Source organism: Ailuropoda melanoleuca, chromosome 16 (genome assembly GCF_002007445.2).
Source record: "Ailuropoda melanoleuca isolate Jingjing chromosome 16, ASM200744v2, whole genome shotgun sequence".
In the NCBI taxonomy this organism is placed as follows: Eukaryota; Metazoa; Chordata; class Mammalia; order Carnivora; family Ursidae; genus Ailuropoda; species Ailuropoda melanoleuca.
Window position 1 is genome coordinate 65,727,900 of NC_048233.1, and position 22,811 is coordinate 65,750,710.

The 22,811-nt window shown below is 47.2% G+C and overlaps 1 protein-coding gene and 1 long non-coding RNA gene across 4 annotated transcripts in view; one reads left to right on the forward strand and one right to left on the reverse strand.

Annotated features, from left to right (window-relative positions):
- The window catches only part of PAMR1 (peptidase domain containing associated with muscle regeneration 1), a 71,428-nt gene that overhangs the window by 43,858 nt on the left and 4,759 nt on the right, over nucleotides 1-22,811 (reverse strand). For 2 of the 3 annotated variants that reach the window (XM_002920616.4, XM_034645093.1), the window contains 2 exons: nucleotides 8,384-8,560; nucleotides 2,754-2,882 (listed from right to left, as the gene is read on the reverse strand). In XM_002920616.4, coding sequence (XP_002920662.2) covers nucleotides 2,754-2,882; nucleotides 8,384-8,560 — 306 coding nt within the window. The remainder of the gene's footprint in view (nucleotides 1-2,753; nucleotides 2,883-8,383; nucleotides 8,561-22,811) is intronic. The other variant, XM_011226720.3, reaches the window with a different exon arrangement.
- On the forward strand, nucleotides 20,472-22,691 carry LOC109489836. Its single transcript, XR_004621219.1, has 4 exons — nucleotides 20,472-20,560; nucleotides 20,904-21,019; nucleotides 22,055-22,199; nucleotides 22,604-22,691. It is a non-coding gene; the product is annotated as an uncharacterized LOC109489836 (long non-coding RNA).

Sequence of the window (22,811 nt, forward strand, 5' to 3'; positions counted from 1 at the left end):
GCCTTAAACGTGCCTGTGTGTTTGGCTTGGGCTCTGGTGTCTTTGCAACCCACCCTGAGGAGAATACGTCCCAAGGAGCTGCTGCTCCTTTGGGCTGGGCCTTGAAGCTGGAGTGCACCCCAGGCCAACCCAGCTGAAATCAGCTGAACCCCAGCCAACCCACAGACCCCTGATAAAGGAAAATAAACATCTGTCCTTTTGCAATGGTTGGTTACATGGGAGGAAAATGGCTAATGTAGATAAACACATTATCACCGCCACTCCTGAGGGCTGCCATTTGGAAACTCTGTCCTCTGCCCACAGGAGCCCTCCTGCCTCCGTGTCGGACTACGTCATTACCACTGTGCCTGCTTTTCCATCCCACTGACACCGCTAGGCCTACCCTTTCTCCAGGCCCTTTCTGGCTTCATGTCCTCCCCAGTTGAGACAACCATGTCTCAGCCAACTCCGGGCTCCACCAAAAGACTGGTCTTATTCACCTCTGCTCCCATGCTGCAGGAGAGCATTGCCCAACTGGCCAGACAGATCGTCTCTACAGGAAACCCAGCTTCCACTGGGTCCTTAGTCTTGCCTGGACAAGCTTTCATTTATCACGGGCTGACGCCTCTCCTTGGTCCTCCTGGGGCTGTCCCAAGCCTGTGGTATTCTCAAGCTGCAGCCGTACATCCACTCTGCTCTCAGCAGAGATTTCGCTTCCCACTTTTCAGGGAAAACAGAGCTGTGGGAGGAGGCCCCGCCAGTGGAGGGAGGATGGTACTGTGGATAAGAACAAGGACTCTGGAATCACACAGACTTCGGCATCTTCCTGTTTCACCCACCGATGAGCAAAGACAGAGCCGTACCATCAGCCCCTTCTGCAACCTCTCCTGTCCCTGACTCCCTGAGATTAGCTGTCCTCTTATCTATGTTCTCAGAGCACTCTGCCATACCCTGGTTCACGGCTCTTCCTTGGCTTCCCAGGGCACTTAGAATAACATCTAAACTCTTCCACGACTTTCCCTGCCTCTAAGGTCAAGGGTGAGTGATGGGTAATAAGGAGGGCCAGTATTGCATGGTGCACTGGGTGTTACACGCAAGTGATGAATCACGGAACTTTACATCAAAAACTTGGGATGTACTGTATGGTGACTAACATAGTATAATAAAAAAAAATTATTAAATTAAAAAAAAAGGGTGAGCTGACGAGATGGCTCCATCCCATCACACACCACTCCTCCATTCGCTCACACAGAAAAAACAGCAACCTCCCACATCCAAAGGGGAGAAAACCCTAAAGTTGTCTCCTATACCGCAAAGGTCAATGTGAAATCTAAAACTGTGCCTTATACCTCTAAGCATGTCTTTCTTAAACTTTCAGTGAAAGTAGTTTTACTTCTGGACCACCCCAGCTTGGCAATTAAGGAGCATATAGAATAATGACATATTTATTGCATTAGTGCCAGACAAAGCATGAAGAGCTTCCGGGCATTATCCCACCGGCTTCTTGAGACAACCCTACGAGGTAGCATTGTTCCCACTGTAAAGACAAGGAAACTAAGCTTAGCAAGGTGAAATGACTTGGCCAAGGCCACAGTGCTAGTGACTGGCAAAATTACTAAACTCAGGCCTCCATCATTCCAGAGCTTTGTACTCTTGCCCATTATGCTACACCATCTTCCGAGAACAGCAGCCAAAGGAAGACCAGGGCTAAATCCCACAGCTAACCTACCTACAAGATCGTCTACCAACCACTAAATTAAGTTTCCCAGAACCCGCCAAAAAGGACATTGACGCTTTAGATCTGCAACCAAGACCAGCACTTTCAAAAATTATCTGTATTCTGGATAATGTAACTCCCAGGTTCATCCGAAAATACCAGCACACCCCTTCTCCTCCAGGTAGAGCTCGGGTCCCCCAGCGGCAGACCACACAGCTCATCCGTGGCCCAAGACTCTCGAAACTCATGGCATTTTGCTACAGGTTGGCTCAGAAGAATACCAGTAGCTCTCCATCCTCCATCTCTGTGAACTGGGAACATCATTCATAAGAGGAAGACCGATTAGGCTCCCAGCTCATCCTGGCTGCTTCTGATTCAAATAGGGAGCATGTAACACAGGCTTAACAAAGTAACAGTGTGTACATTGCTCCAGGTCCAGACTCTCAGAGGGATATTCACCGTCGGGGCACTGCACAGGCGAGTTTGAAACTGAGAGGTTAGATTTCCACTCCATTTTCAAAGGATTACTGAAACTCAGAGGGGAACCCTAATAAAGATTAAGTAATTCTTAGAGACAAAGGAGAACCCAGAAAGAATCCCTTTCCTGGGATGAGTGGCATGCTGACAATTTGATGTGGGTTCCAGGAACTGAACTCAGGAGTCCAGAAATTTACCAATAGAAGTTCATATTTAAAACACACTCCAGGACTGCGCATATTTGAAGCCTTATTCACGGCTTGCTGACCACTGCTGAAACACAACTGCTTCTGGAAGGGACACGAGGCATGCTGTGTGCAGAATGGCTCGGCTGCCTTTAGGAGAAAGGAGAAGATTTAAGAGCAGACATAAACCTCCTGTCGTCAATTCCAAACAGATGTCCACAATCCACACCCAGCAGATGGAAACACGTCTTTGTTTTTTGAAGTCTTACCTAGAAAGCCCTCTGGCCAAAGCTTTCCAGAACTCAGATTCCAACCAGCTAAACCTCAGTCTGCGGCAAGCTGGGCTTTGCCATCAGTGCGCCCCCGAGGGGGGAGCCGTCTCGGGGTCTACTCACGCATGCAGTCTCCTCCGTACCAGCCCGCGCGGCACTCGGCGCAGTAGATCCCCTTCACGTAGAAGTCGTCCAGCGTGCCCCCCCACGAGCCGTTTCGGCAGCTCTTGCAGTTTTCAAAGATGGTACAACCTGAAACGTGTCCCAGCACAAGGGTGTTAGATGACGCACGGCAGGTTGTGACGGGCAGCCCGCGAGAGCAACCGGGCCTTCTCAGGGCCTCACCTCCACCGAGGGTCTCTGCACTGGGAAAGGTGCCAGAGCCCTTGGGGGTAGATGCTCATTCCCAGGAAAATGCCAGTGTCACCAGAATTCACAGCAAGGAGTCGAGGAGGGTGGTCTGAACCGTCTTCCAAGTTGGTGGCTGGCCCTCCACATGCTTATCGTGGAATATTGAGAAAATTCAGACAAGCAAAGAGAATGAAATCATAGACACCTAAAGGTCCATCACCTGGGAACAACTACTGGTAACACACTCTCTCTGTGTATATAGAAAAACAACTTTTTCTAAAATAAGGCTTGCGCTATATACTGTACATTCTGTTTTTGTAACTTACTTTTTCAGGTCAAAATAGAGTATGTTCCTGTGCCATTAAATATTCCTCTATGTCCTATACTTCTATACCCAAAATATGCCATTGGAAATAACCTTAATGCCTAATAATGGGCTCACCCCGGAAGGTCCCTGGCTGCCCCCACCAGCAGGCCACACTGGAGAGGGTTCAGCGGTTCCCAGGGAAGGGTCATTTTTATAACATGGTCTCTTGAGGGGTGGTGGACAGTGATGAAAGAGATAATCCAATCCCACTTATCAAAATGGAGAGCTACATTCTGGCTCTGCCATTGTCCAGCTGTGTTTCCTTGAGCAAATTGCTTAAGGTCTCTGTGCCCCCAATGTCATCATCTATAAAACAAGGGTTAAAAATTGTAGCTGCCTCTTAAGGTTGTTTTAAAAATTAAATTGACGTGTATAAAGGGCCTCGCACATAGTATGTATGCCCCAAATATGAACTCTGATTCCTGTTTTGCATTCCCATACCTCTCCTTGGCTTATCCCTACCATTGCATATGTCATGCTCAATCCTAACTGCCTATTATCTGTTTTCCTGTAACAGACTGAAGCCAGGAACTTCATCCTGTTCAACGATATATCCCTGGCACTTAATAAAATATCTGCGACGTAGCGAGTGTTCAATAAATGCTGTTTGAGTGAATGAATAAATGGACAAATGAACAGATGGATGAACTGCTAATCCGGGCTTCTCGACTGTTTGAGATAACCGGTGTTTCCTTGAGCTGATAGCACACTCGTTTGATTTTGGCTGAAATTAGGTTTTCCTTGGCCCATAGTGTAGGGCTGCAGCGTATATCTGTGTGGTTTCTGGAGGACAGAGGCCCGGAGTCCTCTTTGTGCACACCACCCTGACGCGGCTTCCCCACCCCAGTGCTCCCTCCCACAAGAGAAGAGCTGCTAATATGATTCACCAAATTCCAGTAGGTCGTGTGGCCCACAACTGGGTCCCAGTGGAGTCACTGTTCTTTCCAAGGCCATCTTCACTCACGTGCCACTTTCCCCTCTTCGGTTCCCTATCCACTCTGTGCTACTGAGGCAAACAGTGTGCCCCCAGTGACCTTGCCACCTCTCTCTCTCTCAGCACGGTAACTTTAAGGCCTTTAGGTCCCAACCCACAAAAACCAGCCAGGTGATGAAGGTGAACAAGGCTATCACAAAAAGACACTCAGGAGCTCACAGCATTGCCACAAGAGCCAGAGGACTGAGTTCAGAGCTCCACAGCCTAGAACCACATGAACACAGGAAACTTGGTCCAGGGAGGGCCCCAGTCCTGCTGGACACCACTGACGTTGCTACTGACATCCCCACCACCGTGCCCCTGGATATTGGTCTGCCTGCAACCACCACCACCGGAAAAGACGATTGATTGTCTACCATGATGAGAGAAGTAATAGAAATACTAAAGCCATGCCGAGATCCCACTTCTCACCCTTGAGTTTGGCAAAAAATCCACAATGATTTGTGTTGCAAGGTTTTGGGAAAACAGTGCCCTCATACGCGGCCGCTGTGAATGCCAAGTGCAAAGGGGACAACGCAAAGGTTTGCCAACATGACATACACACCTCTCTTTGACTCGGCAATCCCTCTCCCAGGCACCTACCCCAAAGAACACTGCAAAAATATGAAATGACGTATACCTAAGGCTATTCACTGTAGTGTTATTTATAATAGCAACAGGCTGGAAACAACCCAAATACTCATAAACTATAGCCATCCACACAATGCAGTTATCTGCAACTGTAAAAATAAATGAAAAAAATGGCTTTTATACTGTCAGTGAAGGATCTCCAGCAGATGTTGTTAAGAGAAAAAATGCAAGGTAGTTAGCAGTGTTCATTGTAGGCTATCTTTTCTGCAAGAAGGGGGAAGATATATATATGTATATACAAACATATATTTGCTGATATTGTCAAATATAGAAAACAGATGGAAACAATAAACCTGTCTATATGTCAAGTAGGTGGTATAACACCACAGACAAGAGGACAACATCAGTTCGCTTTAAAACACAGAATTTTGACTATACATATTGAGTGGGAGACATTCCGAGGTCAATAAAAACCATAACCGTGAGTGGTCTTGTTAGTATTAATGGTGCTGTTGTAAACAAAATCAGTGCTACTGCTGTTTTGTACAATTATATTATGCTATAAGACAAAACAATAAGTAATCAGGTGAATATTCCTAGGAAACGGGCTGTCCACCACGACAGAAAAGGCATACAAATACAAACTCAACCAAGTTAATTAAACAACCTTGGAACACTACATTTGAACTTGGGTATCAGCATAGACTCATTTTTTTCTTTTTTAAAAAAATATCTATTTCCTCGCCCCATCCACTTTAAATAAATGAATAATAGCCCTAGTAAAACAGTGGCAGTCCAGTAACAAGGAACCCGTGAGGAGCCCTGAGTGTGGCCTTGGACCAGAATTCCTTGGAAAATGGCTGATTCCAGATCTGGGGCAGAAAATACACAAGAGCCTGAAATCATCTTTTCAAACACTAGAGTGGTCTTGTCCGAAAATCACGGGACACAGAGGGGTCCCCAGTGTCCTGAGGTGGGGGGATGCATGCATGAAAATAAATCATGATTGCAATGGATTAAACCACATAAATAAAAGTACCTAAATTCATAATTACACACACACACACACACACACACACACACACACACACACAAACCTCTGATCACCGACAGGGACAACTGCTAGGGTATCAACTCACTATTTTAAAAAATTAGAAAAAGAAAAAAAGCCTTTAGGTAGCCTTCCCTTTCCGAGTAACCAGTTCTTCACCTCTTAGATCCAAAGACCATTCCCAGCACCATTCAAGGGGTGATATTGGGTGCCTCCTGTATGACGTCACAGGAAGCTGTTGGGTGTAGTAAAGGCAGGTGTTGACTGTCAGCTGTAAAATGCCCAGTAAGAGGCACAAACACCACGTTTGGAGTTCTCTTACCTACCGTATCATGCAACTAAAGCCCCACCCCCACCCCAATGCTGACCGCTAGGCTTTTGAAAATATTGAAAATCGCTCAAACACTTCAATACAACTGCCAAGGACCCCGAGTTGGGAGATCCTGGTTGAGCTCTCAAATGACCTTAGAAAATCTGGAAGCCTTACTCCACTATTTCCCTATGAAACACACTCACCATCAGGGAACTGGGGCAGTGGGTTTCTTTTCTAAATCAAATGTACAAAGGCTATACTGAGGTCACTCCAATTTTTTTTAAAAGATTTTATTTATTTATTCGACAGAGATAGAGACAGCCAGCAAGAGAGGGAACACAAGCAGGGGGAGTGGGAGAGGAAGAAGCAGGCTCACAGCAGAGGAGCCTGATGTGGGGCTCGATCCCATAACGCCGGGATCACGCCCTGAGCCAAAGGCAGACGCTTAACCGCTGCACCACCCAGGCGCCCCTATCCAATTTTAAAACTCAGCATTGCTCTCTTCTAAGGAAGATGGTTTAAACGTATCATTTGTTTACTTGAGTCCATTTGCTCTCCACTTCTACAGCTTCCCACAAAAGAAAGTTCCTGGCAGTTACATGCGTCATTCTGTGTGTTTGTAAAAGAAGGGGAAAGGCAGAAATGAGAGAAATTCCCCCAAATACACTTTTGACATCCTTTCAGTCTTCAGCCTAAGGAAAGCGTGTAGGAAACTCCCTATGTCCTCCTTTTGACCTGGCTTAAAAGGGAAAGGTAAGACTCCTCTGGGAAAAGTCAGATGTACCAGGCAGCAGGTGGGAAAGCACCTAGAAATTGTTCAATGACTTGCTAATCACGCTGCAAACATCTTCGGTCTGAGGCTCAGTGTCCACACAGGCCTCCAGGCAGATACGCACTTCAGTGAAAAAGGACAATCACTGTCCCCGGGATGGTGGGGACAGAGGGCGAAGGAATGCACACTGTGGCCTGGGAAGGTACCGCCTCACCCACATATGCTCTCCTATTACTGGGACCACCTCCTAAATGTCCAGCTTGGAGCCGAGCGTCACGCTGGAGTTCTGCTCTTCCCTTCCCCTTCCCACACAGCCCATCTCAAATTGTTGTCAAGTCCACTCTCTTGCATATCTCTGAATTCCTTCCACCTCTCACCATCCACAAGGCTTCTACATTCATTAAAGGTCCCCATTATTCCTCCCCTGCCTCCTGTCCTGCCCTTCCTCCAATCCTCTCTCCATACTGCAGCCACAGAGAAAATCCACTTTCATGTCTTTACTCAAAGATCTCTGATGTTGCTAAAAGAGCTTCAGGATACAGCCTAAAGTCAGAGCACAGCTTGCAAAGCCTTTCAGGGTCTGGCCCTGTTCTCTCCCTCAGATCCTCAGATTGTTCTCTTATAATCTTTTCCCTTTGTCTCTCTGTCACTCTCCATGTTTCTCATCTCTCTCTCTCTCTCTCTCTCTCTTTCACATACACACACGCACACACACTCACACACTCACACACACCTTCGGCCAGACCAAGGAACTTGCAGTACCCAAAACCCCATGCTTTCTCTCACCACAGGGCCTTAGCACATACTCTCCTCTATGGCTTGATCTCTCTACCAGATCCCCTCCACCCTGTTCAGTTTGCTGCTTCCCTCTTCAGCACACATACCGCCTCCTCCAGGAAGTCTCCCCTGCCCCCATCCACGCTCCCATGGTGCCTCATGCTTCTCTCTCACAGCACTCACCACACCGTACTGCAGTTGCCTGCTTACTTCTCCATCTCCCCTGCCAGGCTGCAAGCTTGGGGAATGCAGGGAATGTGTCTTGTTTAAAAATCATTGCATTCCCAGTATCTGATATGGTCCATAGTTGCTGCTGAGTCTTTTGTTAAAGGAATGAATGAGCGGATGAATTCGTAGCTTTATCATGTTAACAATGAAAAGTGTCCTAATTCTTCCATTTCCTTTGCCTGAAGTCAGAACAGACAGGATTAGGCCACTTTCAATGTCATGGCATCTTAGCCTTTGATATCTGCCCGCCCAAAGTGAAGTGTGCAGCCTCTTCCCATTCACAACCTCAGACAACATGCAGGCAGCCTGAGGCCCCCATTCCACACTCACCTGGGTGAATGAGGCAGGAGTCACACTCATTCTCCTCGTTCCTGCAGCAAGGGATGGTGTAACCCACTACTTCCTTCTTTCCGGGGCAGACGCACTCGATCTGATCGTACTCACAGCACTCCCGACACATGATATTCCACTCGGCTCCGGGGCAGGCTTCGTTAATGACCGTGTACTCTGAAATGGGAACCAGCAGCTGAGCACAGGAGTTCCAGTAGGAAGGGGTGAGACCCATAAATACTCTAGAGCCACAAAGCAACCTTGCCCCACAAACGCATCGCCCTGCCCGAATGATAGAGAAGGCCGTGTATGGTGGCCTAACCTGAAGGGTGCTCAAAACCATCCACTGGGGCACAGGTGAAATTCTGTTAAAAATAGTATTCATTTTTATTTTTTAAATTAAAAAAAAACAAGGAAAAGAACTCATGTTTTATCAATGTATAATCTAAGTGGATATGCACATAAATAATTTATAGCTGAGCATACATTTCTTGAGTGTCTGTGCTCATTTCTATTTTTGCTGGGGTATATCAGGCTACTGCTTACAGCTATATACGTTGTGCACTGCACAACTCCAGGAGGAACCATTCAACTGAACAGCTGTACAGCACACCCCAGGCACTTGGGCCACCAAACAAGTTTGGAGAACACTCTCTAGACTAGGCCGTTCAAGTTCAAGACCAATTGCCAAATAGAGATCATGTCATTTCCTCCAAACTTGGCTCCTCAATTTCGCAGCATGCCATTTTTATCGTATCTTCAAAGCTAAAACCAACAGAAAAGACAAAAACTATCTTAATTAGTATGTTTGGGAGAATTTCAGTGCTTTACCACGGTGAACTCATTGGCAGAACTTCATTCAGTCCCCAAATACAACTGAGTGTTCTTTCCCATGAGAAAAAAAAAAAATATTCCTTTCTGGGTAGGACTTCTGTCTTTCTTTCTTTTTTAAAACATACCTTAAGTAAATGAAAAAGAAAAACCATCTGGTAAATTCTATAAGAGGAATCAGTCGGTGGCTGCCCAGAGGAACCCAGTCCAAGAAACAGACTGAGCTTTGATTTGCTCTTCTTCCCTCCCCACTCTCCATGTCTAAAAGTTTTGCACAAAGACGATGATTGAAGAAGAAATAGGTCAGATATTTGAGGGAGAAAGTGAGTTTGGCTCCTCTGTGAAGCCTTCCCTTAAAACCCTGGGCAGGGATCCCCCAGCATGCTTTGCAGGCCCACATAAACCCACGCTAGCATCTGCGGTCGCTTCTAACCTCTCGAATTTCACAGTTTAGCTTTCCATTTTCCTCCCCTAAATTTGGAAATCTGACACTGAGTTGATCATCCTTACTCTGCCAAGGAGAACTATCTAGAGAAACTATCACCATCTCCTGTTCAGACTCAGGTCATAAGAACATTCTAGCATCATAGAAAGGAACCACTTGCATAATAAGGGAGACTTCCTTAAATGGAATAAACCTAGATTTATGGAAAATGCTCTTATTTCTCTTCCCACAAACTTTGGCAGACCAGTAAAGATCCTCACACTGGCATTTGGGAATGATTGGGAGAGATTACCGTGATAGTGTCACTAGTGAAGCTTTGTCTCCCGCACTACTCTGTGGGCCCCTCCAGGACAGACACCAGGACAGAGTTAGCTGAGTTTCCCATGTTTCTGATGTCAGCTGGCTGACATGAATGATGTCTAAAATGTACACAAGAACGTCCTGGTTAAAAGTGAGAAAGAGCAGGAGCAAACACAAAGGAAATCTCCATCGTATTTGGCAATCAATCCTTAGAAATGACACTTACACATGAACAACACACGAAAAACAGGTAAGCTGGACTTTATCACAACTTAAAAATGTTGTGCAGCAAAGGACATTGTCAAGGAAGTGAAAAGTCTACAAAATGGGAGAAAAGTTTGCCAATTAAATATTTGATATGGGCTTAATATCAAAAATACATAGAGAACTCCTACAACTCAACCACAAAAAGACAAACAACTCAAGTTTTTAAGTAGGCAAGTAGCACGAATGGGTATTTCTCCAAAGAAGATAAACAAATGGCCGATAAGCTCATAAGAAGATCGTTGACGTCACAAGCCACTGGGGAAATGCAAATCAAAGCCATGAAGAGAGATGACCTCACAGGACTTGGATGGGTATAAGAAAGGAAAATAACAAGAGTTGGCAAAGATGTAGGGCACATGGAAGCCTCCTGTATTGCTGGTGGGAATGGAAATGGGGATAGGTGCTGTGGAAACCAGTGTTGTGGTTCCTTCAAAAGGAAACACAGGGGCGCCCGGGGGGCTCAGTCAGCTGAGCATCCATCTGACTCTTGGTTTCGACTCAGGTCATGATCTCAGGGTCATGAGCTCAAGCCGCGCGTTGGGCAGCACACTCAGGGAGTGGGGAGTCTGCTTGAGGATTCTCTCTCTCCCTCTCCCCTTGTCCCTCCCCAACTCACACATGCCTGCATGCTCTCGCTCTCCAAAATACATAAATCTTTACAAAGAGAGGAAGATAAACATAGAAATATATGTCCCAGCAATTCTACTCCTGTGTATATACACCAAAAATCAAAAACAGGGACTTAAACGGATACGTGTATGCCAGTGTCCACAGCAGCATTATTCCTAACAGCCAAAAGGTGGAAAGAGCCCAAGTGTCCATTAAAAGATAAGTGAATAAGCAAAATGTGGCCTGTGATACAATGTTAAGAGTGTGGGATATTACTCAGCCGTGAAAAGGAATGAGACGCTGCTACTTGCTACAGTACAGATGAATGGTGAAAATACGCCAAGTCTTACGCTAAGTGACAGGAGCCAGTCACAACAGGACAAAGGTTGTCTTGAAAAAGTTTTGGAAACACAATACTGGGAATATAATTAATGCCACTGAGCTGTATACTTAAAATGGTTCATATGGCAAATTTCACATTACATATATTTTGACACAATTTTTTAACATAAAGAAAAGCAAGAGAAAACAAAATGCTTTTTAGAGGCTCAGGCATTGCGGTCAGACAGACTTGGGTGTGGAATGCCACTCCTGCTACTTACTGAGGCTAAGACCTTGGCCCAGTTACTTTCCTCACTCAGCCTCCATTTATCATCCAGTAAAATGAGTCCATTTTCTCCAACTCAGGAGCCGGCTTTAAGGACTAAATCTGTGTATAGAAGAGCTTAACACAGTGCCCAGTATGTAATAAGCATTCAATAACTAGTAGCTTAAAAAGGAAAAGAGCACAGAACACCCACATTTTTCAAGGATCTTATTTTTTAAATGTATAGCACATCAGTTTCTTACTTAAAATGTTTGTGTTGTTTCACACTGCATTTGGAACAAAGTCCAAATGCTCCATTGTGGTTCCACTGAGAACCGCTCACTCCTTATCCCTCCAACCTTTTTCTTGGCTACTGTCTCCCACCTTCTACAAGTTTCTCAAAACCACCAAGCTCTTGCCCACCCCAAGGCCTTCACATTTGCTTTTCGCACTGCCTCTGTTTCAACCGGGAGGGCTTATTATAATTGACACCTGCTCGGAGAGGTCCTCACTGACTTTCTCACCCGAAGTACATACCTCGGGCCACCCCTCCATGGTAATTTCTACCACAGCAACGCAGTCGCTTCCTTGCACAGCCCCTACCACAATTTATACTCACTTTCCATGTATCCACTTACTTGCTTATTGTCTGTGTCCCTTCCAGGACCATAAGCTAGTTGGAACCACATCTAACAAGTTCATGGCTGTAGGGAAGGGTCTGGCACACACAAGGTGCTTGATAAGTATGTGAATGAACCCGCCTTAAGGCTACAGCTACACTACCCTCTCTTCAATAGCCAAATATTTCCATTCAGTAGGTCTGGCTTGGAACTACAAGCCAGGAGAGCTGGCTTCACCCCATAATTTCCTAATATCAGAGCTGGCACACTTTCCATCTGTAAAGAAGTGCCTGGAATAGTTGGTCCAGGTTGCCTGCCTTGGGTCCAAACTCCTTGTCTCCAGCCCCTAGCTTGTCCAGCAAATATGCCTGTGGGGTGTGGCTCATGTCTTACCCCCTCCCTCTGTTCACCTTAGGGCAAGCACTACAACCTTGTAGGTTTTCTAAGAATTTAGAAACACTAATAACTCCCGGGAGGGCAATGACAGGATAAATGTAATTCACAACTTTTACAAGACTTTATACTTAAATGTAGAAGGCCAAGTAATGTCTGCTCTACTCCAACAGAGAGCGAAGCCTATTTCCCCCTAAGCAGTAGGCTTGCTCACCTCTAGCCCAGCCATGGAATATTCTGGGCCTCCTTTTTACCCAGGAATTAATTCCCTAAAATCTCTTCATTGGCATTTCTTTTTTTTTTTTTTTTAAGATTTTTTATTTATTTGACAGAAATAGAGACAGCCAGCTAGAGAGGGAACACAAGCAGGGGGAGTGGGAGAGGAAGAAGCAGGCTCATAGCAGAAGAGCCTGATGTGGGGCTCGATCCCAGACTGCCGGGATCACACCCTGAGCCGAAGGCAGATGCTTAACTGCTGTGCCACCCAGGCGCCCCCATTGGCATTTCTTTTAACTTCGATGAGCAAGCTCCCCTCTGCCCTCCCAAGCCCATTACATTAACTTTATAGGTAAGGTCCAGGGCATTGTATCATCTTAGCCAAAGGGAATGATCCCCAGAAGCCCCTTCTGTCTGCCAGTTCAGCCAGCTGGCTCCTTTTCAAGGACTCTGTGTGTGGCATACAGAATAATGGCCCTCCCAAAGATGCCCACATCCTAACCCCCCAAACTATGAAAATGTTGCCTGACATGGCAAAAGGGATTTTGCAGATGTAGCCAATTTCAGGATGTTGAGATGGGAAGAATATGCTGGACCATCTAGGTGGGCCTTTCATCATCGCAAGGACTCTTGTAAGAGGGAGGCAGGACGGTCAGAGTCAGAAAAGGAGAAGTAACAGCAGAAGCAGAGACAGGATTGATGCGCTCTGAAGACAGAGGAGGGACCATGAGCCAAGGAATGCAGACAGCGTCTAGAAGACAGACGGACAGGACAAGGAAACATATTCCCTCCTGGGGCCTCCGGGAGGAACGCAGGCCTGCCAACACCTTGATTTTAGGCTCAAAAGACTCAAAACACGTCAAACTTCTGACCTCCAGCACTATAAGAAATAAATGTGTGTTGTTTTAAGTTTCTAATAAGTCTGTGGTAATTTGTTACAGCATCCACTGGGGACTTGTGTCTTCTCAAAAAAAAAAAAAGGTTGACCCTTGACCCACAGCAGGTCATTTAACCACTGAGTCTCCCCACTGAGCACAGTGCTGAGAGTATGGGTGAACTGAGGAACCCATTCTCTCACTGCACAAGGATCTACCAGCGTGCCCTGTGCCCTGGTAGGCGGCTGGGTGCTGAGCTATGATGGAGAGGAAAACAGACACCGGCCCAGCCTCATGGAAGTCACGGTTTCACAGAGGAGGCGGCTTTGGGCAAACGGACCGTGCAAACACACAATTGCCAACCGTGGTAAGGAAAATGTAGGATGCTGAGAACAAATGGATCGTCAAGAACGGACATCGGCACCAAACCTACAGGACTCATGGGGTCAGGGGGGTTAAATCAAATCACAGGTAGACATCTGTAGAAGTGCCAGAGGAGGCAATGGTTTTTTGTTTTTGTTTTTTGTTTTTTTTAAAGATTTTATTTATTTATTTGAGAGAGAGAGAGCACGAGCAAGGGTGAGGGGCAGAGGGCGAGGGAGAAGCAGGCTTCCGACTGAGCAGGGAGCCCGATGTGGGACTCAATCCCAGGACCCTGGGATCATGACCTGAGCCCAAGGCAGAGGCTTCACCGACTGAGCCACCCAGGTGCCCCAGAGGCAATGGTTTTAATGGTTTTGTACTCGAGCCTCTGGTCTGGCAAGTCCATCAACCTTCTTTCTCCCCAGCCTTAACAGAGACAAGAAAGTGCTCCCAAAATATATATGTAAGAAATAAATAGGTAAGTGAAATGTTCTGTAAGAAATATTTAAAGCTGACCAGCTGCAGAGATTTAAAAATGCAGTAAGCAGACAAAAGCGATCTCCTAGACTTTTTTTCCCCTCCATTTATTAGAATTATCTTTGCAGAAAGGGCTCATTGGTCATTCGGCTTTAGCTGTACAGACTTCAAGGAATTTCAATATGGTGCCCAAGGCCAGTTCCAGAAACTAGCATTGAGAGGAGCCCCGAGAGCAGAAGCTGCTGAACGTTGTCATGTGTGTACACTAAAGCACGTGAGCATTCGTGTAACTAAAGTGCCTTTATATTGTTCATGCAACTGAATCTTCAGCAGGACCCAGGGAGATCGGTAATATAGTTTCTTTTAAGTTAAAAGGACGTAGCCCTACTTCTTCACTTTACCAGCGAGGAAAATGAGGAAAAGCACAAAGTAGGAGAAGAAGTAAAGAGAAACGTCAAAGCTTTTCTAGGGAGTTAATTCTAGGAAGAAGGGAGGCCAGTAGGATTGGGGGCCGAGGGGAAACAAACGTGCTGCTCAGGGGGAAACAGGCCAGGACAACCCCCAGTTTGACCAGCTACTGGAGGTGAGCACACTTTACTTTGCCTTCCACATTTGGGAACAAAGCCTTATAAAAGTTACGGAGGCGTTTTGTCCTGTCAGTGCTTCCCAGGAAAGAAGCACAAAGAAAGTGCAAAGAGCTCACAGAGCAGGGCCCTGGGATGAACAGAACCCCAGGACAAAATCGAGCTCAGAGAGTTCTGGGCACGTGCACATTTATTCATTCCGAGCTCTTCCGTTGGATAAAATTTTTTTCTTTAATGAAACATGACACATTTTAATATAAAAGATTGCTTATGAAAGCTTCAAAAATAAAATCATAAAGTAATAAAAAATATTCGGGACTAACGCTAAGAATTACTGCTCTTCTCTGCAGGACACGAAGCCATCCCACCTTGGGCTGAGGCACAGATGGCTAAGGGAGTGAAGGGGCTGAGTAATGATGTCTTCTGCATACATGTCCACATGTAGATACTGACGCATGTGGACACAGTCTTCTTCTCAAAGCTGGTAACTTATAATGTTCTGTGTTAGAAACTTTTTTTTTCTCAGATCATGGACGTCTTCTCTTAACACTGAGTAGTCTTCAAAAGTGGTTTCAAATTGCTGCATCATTTTCCCGTGTGTGCAGGTGCCCCCTCCCCTCTTTTTTAAATCAGGGCAAATGAAAGCAAGAGAGTCGCAAAGGACTTCGGTATCCTAAGCTTGGCCCAAGGGCCCCTCTCAGCGGCCATCCCAGTGTCTCCCATGCGCAGTGGAGAGTCCAGTAATCTTGGTCCAGCTTTGCTTCTTTCAGAACTCATTTTGGAAAACGGAATGCACCCCATCTCCCGGTCCTGCTGTAACAATGGGAATACCGAGGCGACGACGGCCACGCTGACGAGCTGGTGCCGGCTCGGCTTTCCAGAGTGGACACCGAATAAATGAATGGGGGAAAGCAAGCCGGCTGACGTCATCGTCACCGTCATCATGTTGCAGGGTCCCTCAGCGGCCTGACAGTCTCTGCCTGGAGGCTCTCCAGCACCGAGCCTCTCTCTCTCCTAGCTGACAAGGTGGAGAACAGGGAATCCCACAGAATGGCAGGGGGCACCAACTGTGCGCCCCGAAACGTACCCTCCAAGTGCCAGCTGCTCAACACCAGATTTTAAGGAAATCTGTTGACCCTGATGGCCGTTAAGGTCCATCTGAGAAACCTCAGAAGATTCTTCAGGAAAACAAGGGTGGGCCTGTTCCTCACATGATTGAAATATCAGTTGCCAGATTAAAGGCCCAGGCCGAAACCACCCCAGAAGGTGGCAAAGAAAGGCACTTTGATGCTATGCCCGCTCCTCCTTGATATTTGAACCCTCCTTTCTGTCCACCAAAACCTCCAAGGCCTCCCAGCTAACCGCATGTAATCAACATTTCTACCGAGTCTTTACCTTGCTGCGTTCTATAAACCTTCCGAGACCAGAGGGAGGAAAAATGACGTTTGCCTCAGCGGGAGATCCGATTAGACAGCTTGGGCCCCTCACGCCCAGCCCGCCTCCTCTGGTGAGATTACTCCCCAGACTGAGGACCGCTCCGCAGCCCACCACTTCCCTGACTGCCCCAGGGTCAGGCCACCTGCTCACAGGATCAGGATCGATGACAAGCAAACCCCAGACAGCAGGACTGTGAGTCAGGGGACAGGGAATGCTTGCTGACTCCGTGTCTCCCCCTGAGCCTTTGAGAACCATGCTGTCGGCCAGAGACCCTCAGTCCCAGACAGGCTGGATTCCCCACCTTGGTGACCTGGGGCTGCCCCCTCCCGCAGCTCCTCTTGTTAATGAGATAATGACAGCTGTGGAGTCAAGGTTTTCATCACCCCCTTTGGGTATCAGCAGTGATCAAACTTTTAATGGAGTGCATAGAAATCAGTTTTTAGGCATGCGTACAATGCAGAGGGACAAGGAGGCAAAAATCAGTTTGCCACTTGATTTCCCTGTTCACCCTTTATTAAGCACGCTGCTTTCCACTGTGGCTCTCTGTTCATCCTTCTAGGCGCCCTGGGCCCCAGCACCCCCAGGGAATGCTTCCCAGCCCTGGGCCCATACCTGCTCACTGAATCCTCACAGCCAGCCTTCAAAGTCAGTCCGATTGTCTTCATTTACAGATGAGGAAACTCAGGAACAGACAGGGTAAACACACTGCCCCAGGTGGCACGGTTTTCAGGTGAAAGAAGAAAGATCAGAACCCACCTCTTCCAGAATCTCATTCTTTCCAACACGCTACCTTGATTCTAGAGAGTTCACACCTCTGACTTGGCAGCCTTGAGAATGCAGCACTGATGAGATGGACCCCTTTGGGAATCAGACCACCCAGATGTTAATCCTGAGTCTGTCCCTCTTGTGCGCTGCTGGGCAATCGTGGACAAGACGCCTTAGCCTGAAGCCTCAAGTGGGTGGATGTAGGTCGATGGGGCTGTTGACGTCATCGTGACTGAAGAAGGCAATGAGCAGAAAGGGCTTTGCAGATTTATCCAGACGTTACTGTTCTTCTCTGCAGGACACGAAGCCATCCCATCTTGGGCTGAGGCACAGATGGCTAAGGGAATGAAGGGGCTGAGTAATGATGTCTTCTCCTGAGGCCCACACATACATGGCATTTTTAGGCAGTATGCTCATATTGAAATCATGGCATTCTGAGCTCCTCCCCTTGCTTCTAGATCTCTAATACCCCCTCTTCAGACACCTATTTAAATAGGACATAGTTTACCTCCTGCTGCTTCTCTTCTAGAAATAGAAATTCTACATCCAGAGACAAAGGGAACAAAACCTAAACTCCGGCATCTGGCAGCGCCCCCAGTTGCCATGACCCTCAACAACTGTGGTGCTGGAAATCCTTGAAGGACAGCTGCTTCTGGGTTATTTCCATCGTTGGAATATGAGCTGACTGGATCTTATTTTTTTAGCAGAATTGGCCACTACGAAAAAAATTTAATAATGCGTCTAAAAGTACTTGGCAATAGAATTCAGCAAATATGACATCAGCCGAAGCATTTAGAATGGCTAAGTTGAAAACAATAAAACTTAAGCTATCCCCTAAAAATCCAACGTGGATTTCTCTGGATCCAAGAATTCTACAAACTATCTGCCCCCCCTCCCCCGCCACCAGCCCCCAGTCTTCCACACTTCCAAAGCCTTCCTTCTGAATCAGAGCATGTCAAGGCCACACAGGAGTCTTGGTCGGCCCCATCTACCTCCTTGCCAATAGCTTCTAGAGTTAGTGTTATTGACTTCATATCCACGGTCACTGATGCCAGGCAGAAGGCACATTTTCCTTCTACCAAAGCCAGCTGGCCAACTGCACAGGTCGAGTGTGGACGGATGCTGAGTGAGGATGATGCGTTTATGATGGTATGTCCGGTTCGCTAAACGCTAAGCTGGCAGCAGCCTGGGCAGGCTCGCCCTCGTTAGAGTTACCTCCCCCAGCTCTGCAGGCTGGAACCAATTCCTGCCTGGCTGCAGCCCTGAATCATGACAGGGGCTCAGGAGCAACATCTTCTGTTAGGGATGCAAGGCCACTGACCCAGAATCACCTACCCTGAAAAACCCCCGACCTCTCGACCTCTCAGCCCCTGCAAGAAACTACCGCTCACCCTGTTTCAAACATGGAGAAACTAAGGCACCACGTGGAGAAGACATTTCCCCTTAGGCTGTACAGTGGATGCATGATAAAGCCAAGGGAAGGAAGCAAATGTTGACTCATTAGGGAAGTTTTTTCAGACAGAGCCATGGATGAACAGCATAGGACTGTGGCCTGAGGCAAAGAGGACCTCAAGAGGACCTTGTCACTCACATCTTACTACAGACAGAACACCTAGTATTTCTTTTCATTTCCAAACATCTGCTAGTGGGAAGAACAGGAGAAGGCAGAGAAGGAGACGACTCTAATTTCCAGAACACTCCATCTTGCAAGGTGCTTCACTAAGCATTTTAAGCCGATTGTCATTTAACCCCTGCAATAAACCCGAAAGACACTATTATCCTCAGTCTACAGGTTGGAAGGTGGGAAGGCCACATGAAAGAAGTTAAGGAACTTGCCCAAGAAAAGCAGCCATAAACGACAGAGTCAAACCCTGGCCCATATTTAAACCACAATAGCATACAGCCCACATATACACATATTCACATGGATACACATCCACGTCTCTACTCCACTGCATACGTGTGTATTCAAACACTGACACATCCATACCAAAGATGAAGCCCACAGTTAAGGCAAGTCAGGGCTGCATCTTCGCTGAGGTCATGGGTGACTTGAGTCCACTTCGGCAGGATACCCCTTGAAGGAACAACTGATTTTATTCGCCACCCATTGCCACTGCAGTTACCCAGTCTGAAACAAGTCAGGGCAGAGACAGGAGGCAGGCAAGGCCAAGGGAGAAGCTGCGTTGCATGACAACGAGAACAATATTTAGCAAAGGCAGGAACAAAGAAGTTCCCAGACACAGCAAACAATGGGTTGATGAGCAGCTCAAAGCTCAAAGTCACGTGCTGTCTCTGTGGGGTACGGCCCCAGCATAAAGGGCCCCAGCATAAAGAGCCCTGATCACTTCAGGGTGTGCAAATCAGGGTCCCGGTGACGGTGACGGGTTATACTGGAGCCGGCAAACACCAGGGCAAATAACGGGGGAATTGGCGACAAGCCTCCGGGTGTGCGGTGGGGCAGGTGGAGTGGAGAAGAGACAGTAGTTGGTGATGAAGGGTCCCGGGACTCGGTGACCCTGGGGATTAGAAGGGTGCTCAGACAGCCCCCTCATTTGGGAAGGAGAGACCATGTGACTGTCGCCAAAGATAGCATCTAGCCGGGAAGTCAGGCTGCAGCCCTACGGATCCCCAGTCCTGCCACGCCACTGTGGGTGCACATTCATCAGATGCTGTTTGTCCACTGATCCCAGACCCACCGCGTTACTGTCGGCAACCTGAAGACGAGAAATGAGTTTTCTCAACAAACCATGCAGGTCAGTGCTGGCGAGGACGTTTCTCAACATGAATGGGGCCATCTCCACTGCCCTTTTGCCCTCTTGGGGAGCAGTTAGGGGCTAGGTCATCAGACTTCCTGCCAGGCCCTCAGCAGAAGTCTGAAGAGAAGCCCGTGTTTCACGGACTTTCCAATCCTCGTAATGGTGAGGCAGTCTTCAATATTGCATTCATTAGGGGCAAGAGAGCAGAGTTTTCCAAACTATATTCCAGGGAGCCCTAATGCCCCGGTACTGTAGAAGGTATGATGTGAAAAGAGGTTCTGTGCTTAACCTTATAAAATGCTAATCACAGCTTTCTTTATTACAGGGCTTTGCAACGTCTGTAAATGCTCTGTGCATAGCCAGTCTCCACACCCCCCCAGACTCTGTTCATCCTAACACCCTGGGTTTTGGCTGTTTATTTTTGCTGAAGATCTTCCAGCATTAGAAAGCCATGAAACCCACTTCAGAAAATGCCAGACTGGACCATCAGCTCTTTCAACGGACTGCCAGTGCCTCAAGGAAAAGGGCTCTGTCTTACCAACCAGGGCAAGCACCGAGGATCACGCCTGGCACCTGGTCAGTGCACGAGCACATCTGCTGAGTAAATACCTGAGCGTCGCAGGGGAAGCACGTGCGCTTCCCAGGGAAAGGTGAGTGCTGACCAAGAGGGATGTTAGAAACGTCTCTTGCTGGGACACTGTGGGAGTCTCTCGATTTTGCGGTATGAGGAATCCATTGGGTCCATTCCTGGTGAATATTTTAGTTTCTTGCGGTTTGTAGCTCGCTTCCACGAAGACTTGGGATGCTCGCTTTTTCTGTTCCACCTCCACCGGTGGGCTGGTCCAGGGGAGCTGGGCTCGCCCAGAAGGGAGGCTGAGCACCCTTGAGAGGCAGGCAGTCAGCCACCCACTGGGAGGCAGGAAGCCAGACCAAGAAGTCCTGCAACAAAGCTTCCTTACTGGCAGCCAAGCCCCCCCTTCTGCTCCCATCCAGGTGGGCCAAGGGCATGTGGGGAAACAGGGGAGTAGATGTGACCAGCTAGAAGCCAAGCTCAGGCAACTCGTCCGGGGACGTCTCCGGTGTGCTCCACCTTCACTATGGATCCTGAGGTAAGATCCCCGCAGAAGGGGGATTCAGTGATCACCCGCAAAGGGATCCCATGAAGTAAGGGGAGGGGGGACTCTGAAAAACACAGACACTTGAGTTCTCCAGACTCTTCAAATGATTCATTTGATTTGAAGCAAACTGGGCCAACATCCCTTCCATTTTGTGGTTTTCCATTAAACTGGCTGGAATTTTTTTTTTTTTTAACCAAGCATGAATTCAGCTTATGAGGACAATTGCTGTGTCTCCCCATGAGCTAACGTTGCCTGAATGTGGTCCTCACTCCGTTCTGGCGGCAGCCCCGGTTTTCCAATCACCAAACCAACTGACCAGACTTCTACTCACACAGATACTAGCTGCCAAACCACTCACTTTGCCCTCTGAAACAGCCCGGACCGCAGAGAAGACGGTGCTAAAGACGCCCGCCCTGCAGGAAGAAGGGCATTTGCCCAACTCCAGAGGTGGGAGAGTGACAGAAATAGGTGTCCTCATTCGCTGCCTACCCGATGGGGGCACTTCTATTACCTGCTTGACATTAGTGTCAGGTAGACAATAGGTCCTCATTCAAAGTTGAAATGAATTGGTTAAAACCCATCTTAATTTAACTGGAAGGGGATCGCGTCTCCATCCCCTGCTATAGCCATCAACTGCATTATGCCAAAAAAGAAGGGAAAAAATGCTTTCCTTTATGCATTCCAGGCCTGCTTCTCCCATTGCACAGCCTAAGAGTTTACACATTGATGATCTTGACAGAATAAACCCATAAAGGAGCTAAGCTACAAAGTGTCAGGGCTGGACGTGAAACATGGCTCATACTTAATTCTGTCGCTTTGCAGACACATGAGTCTAATTATAAAAGTTGACCATGAGACAGAGATTCTCACTTCCTACGCTGAATCAGAGTAAGACACATGATCCTGGGGACAGCTATCCCAAAAACTGGTTAGAGTTTTGGTCTGCTCAGTGCCACAGTTTCCTTTAGGACATTTACAGCGTCAGAGGGATAACCAGATTTCCCTACTAACACCATGCTCCTTTAGGATTCAGCTAAAATAAGGTCAGCAGATCCACCAGAGTTGGACCCAGTGCTTACCGTAGCAGGATTACGGAGTGTTTCAGGGCGTACGACGTTATGGAGTCAGACTGTCTGGGTTCAAGATACAGATATCCAGCCTTGTGACCTGGGTAAGCACTCTCTACCAAGTTCCACCATGTGTGATTAAATAAATCAAATGTAAAGCATATAGGACAGTGCCTGCTATTTACCACAAACTCCATAAATTATTCGGGTGGCCAAACTTACAGTTAGATCCCTTATCTATGATAAGATGGGAGGCCGTTTGGTGCTTCCACCATCAAGGATGAAGAATTTGAGGTACAACCCCTCCCCACTCTGCTTCAACTCACATATAACGGTACCCAAGAAAAAAATGAGAGGAGTGGGGCTGAGTGGGGAGTCGTGGAAGTGCCTTTGATTAAGAGAGTAGAATATCTCCAGCTAACTCTAATTCTCTGCCTTCCTTGAGTGGTTTTGTTTATAAGTAGAAGGTTTGCTTTTTCCTACATTTTCACTTCTTTCTCTCTACCAGAAACCTAATGCTTCAGCCCAGATCTTATGATGGCTGACAAACAGAATTCCTTCAACGCAGACCAGGCTTGGAATCCAATAGACTTTCTGCCACTGATCTGGTAGCTTTCAAAGCTCCAGCTGGCCTGGGGTCCTCTCTCCCTGAATTTAGGAACTGGAAAACGTAAATATTGCATTTTCCTCCCCTTTAAAAAAAAAAAAAAAAAGAG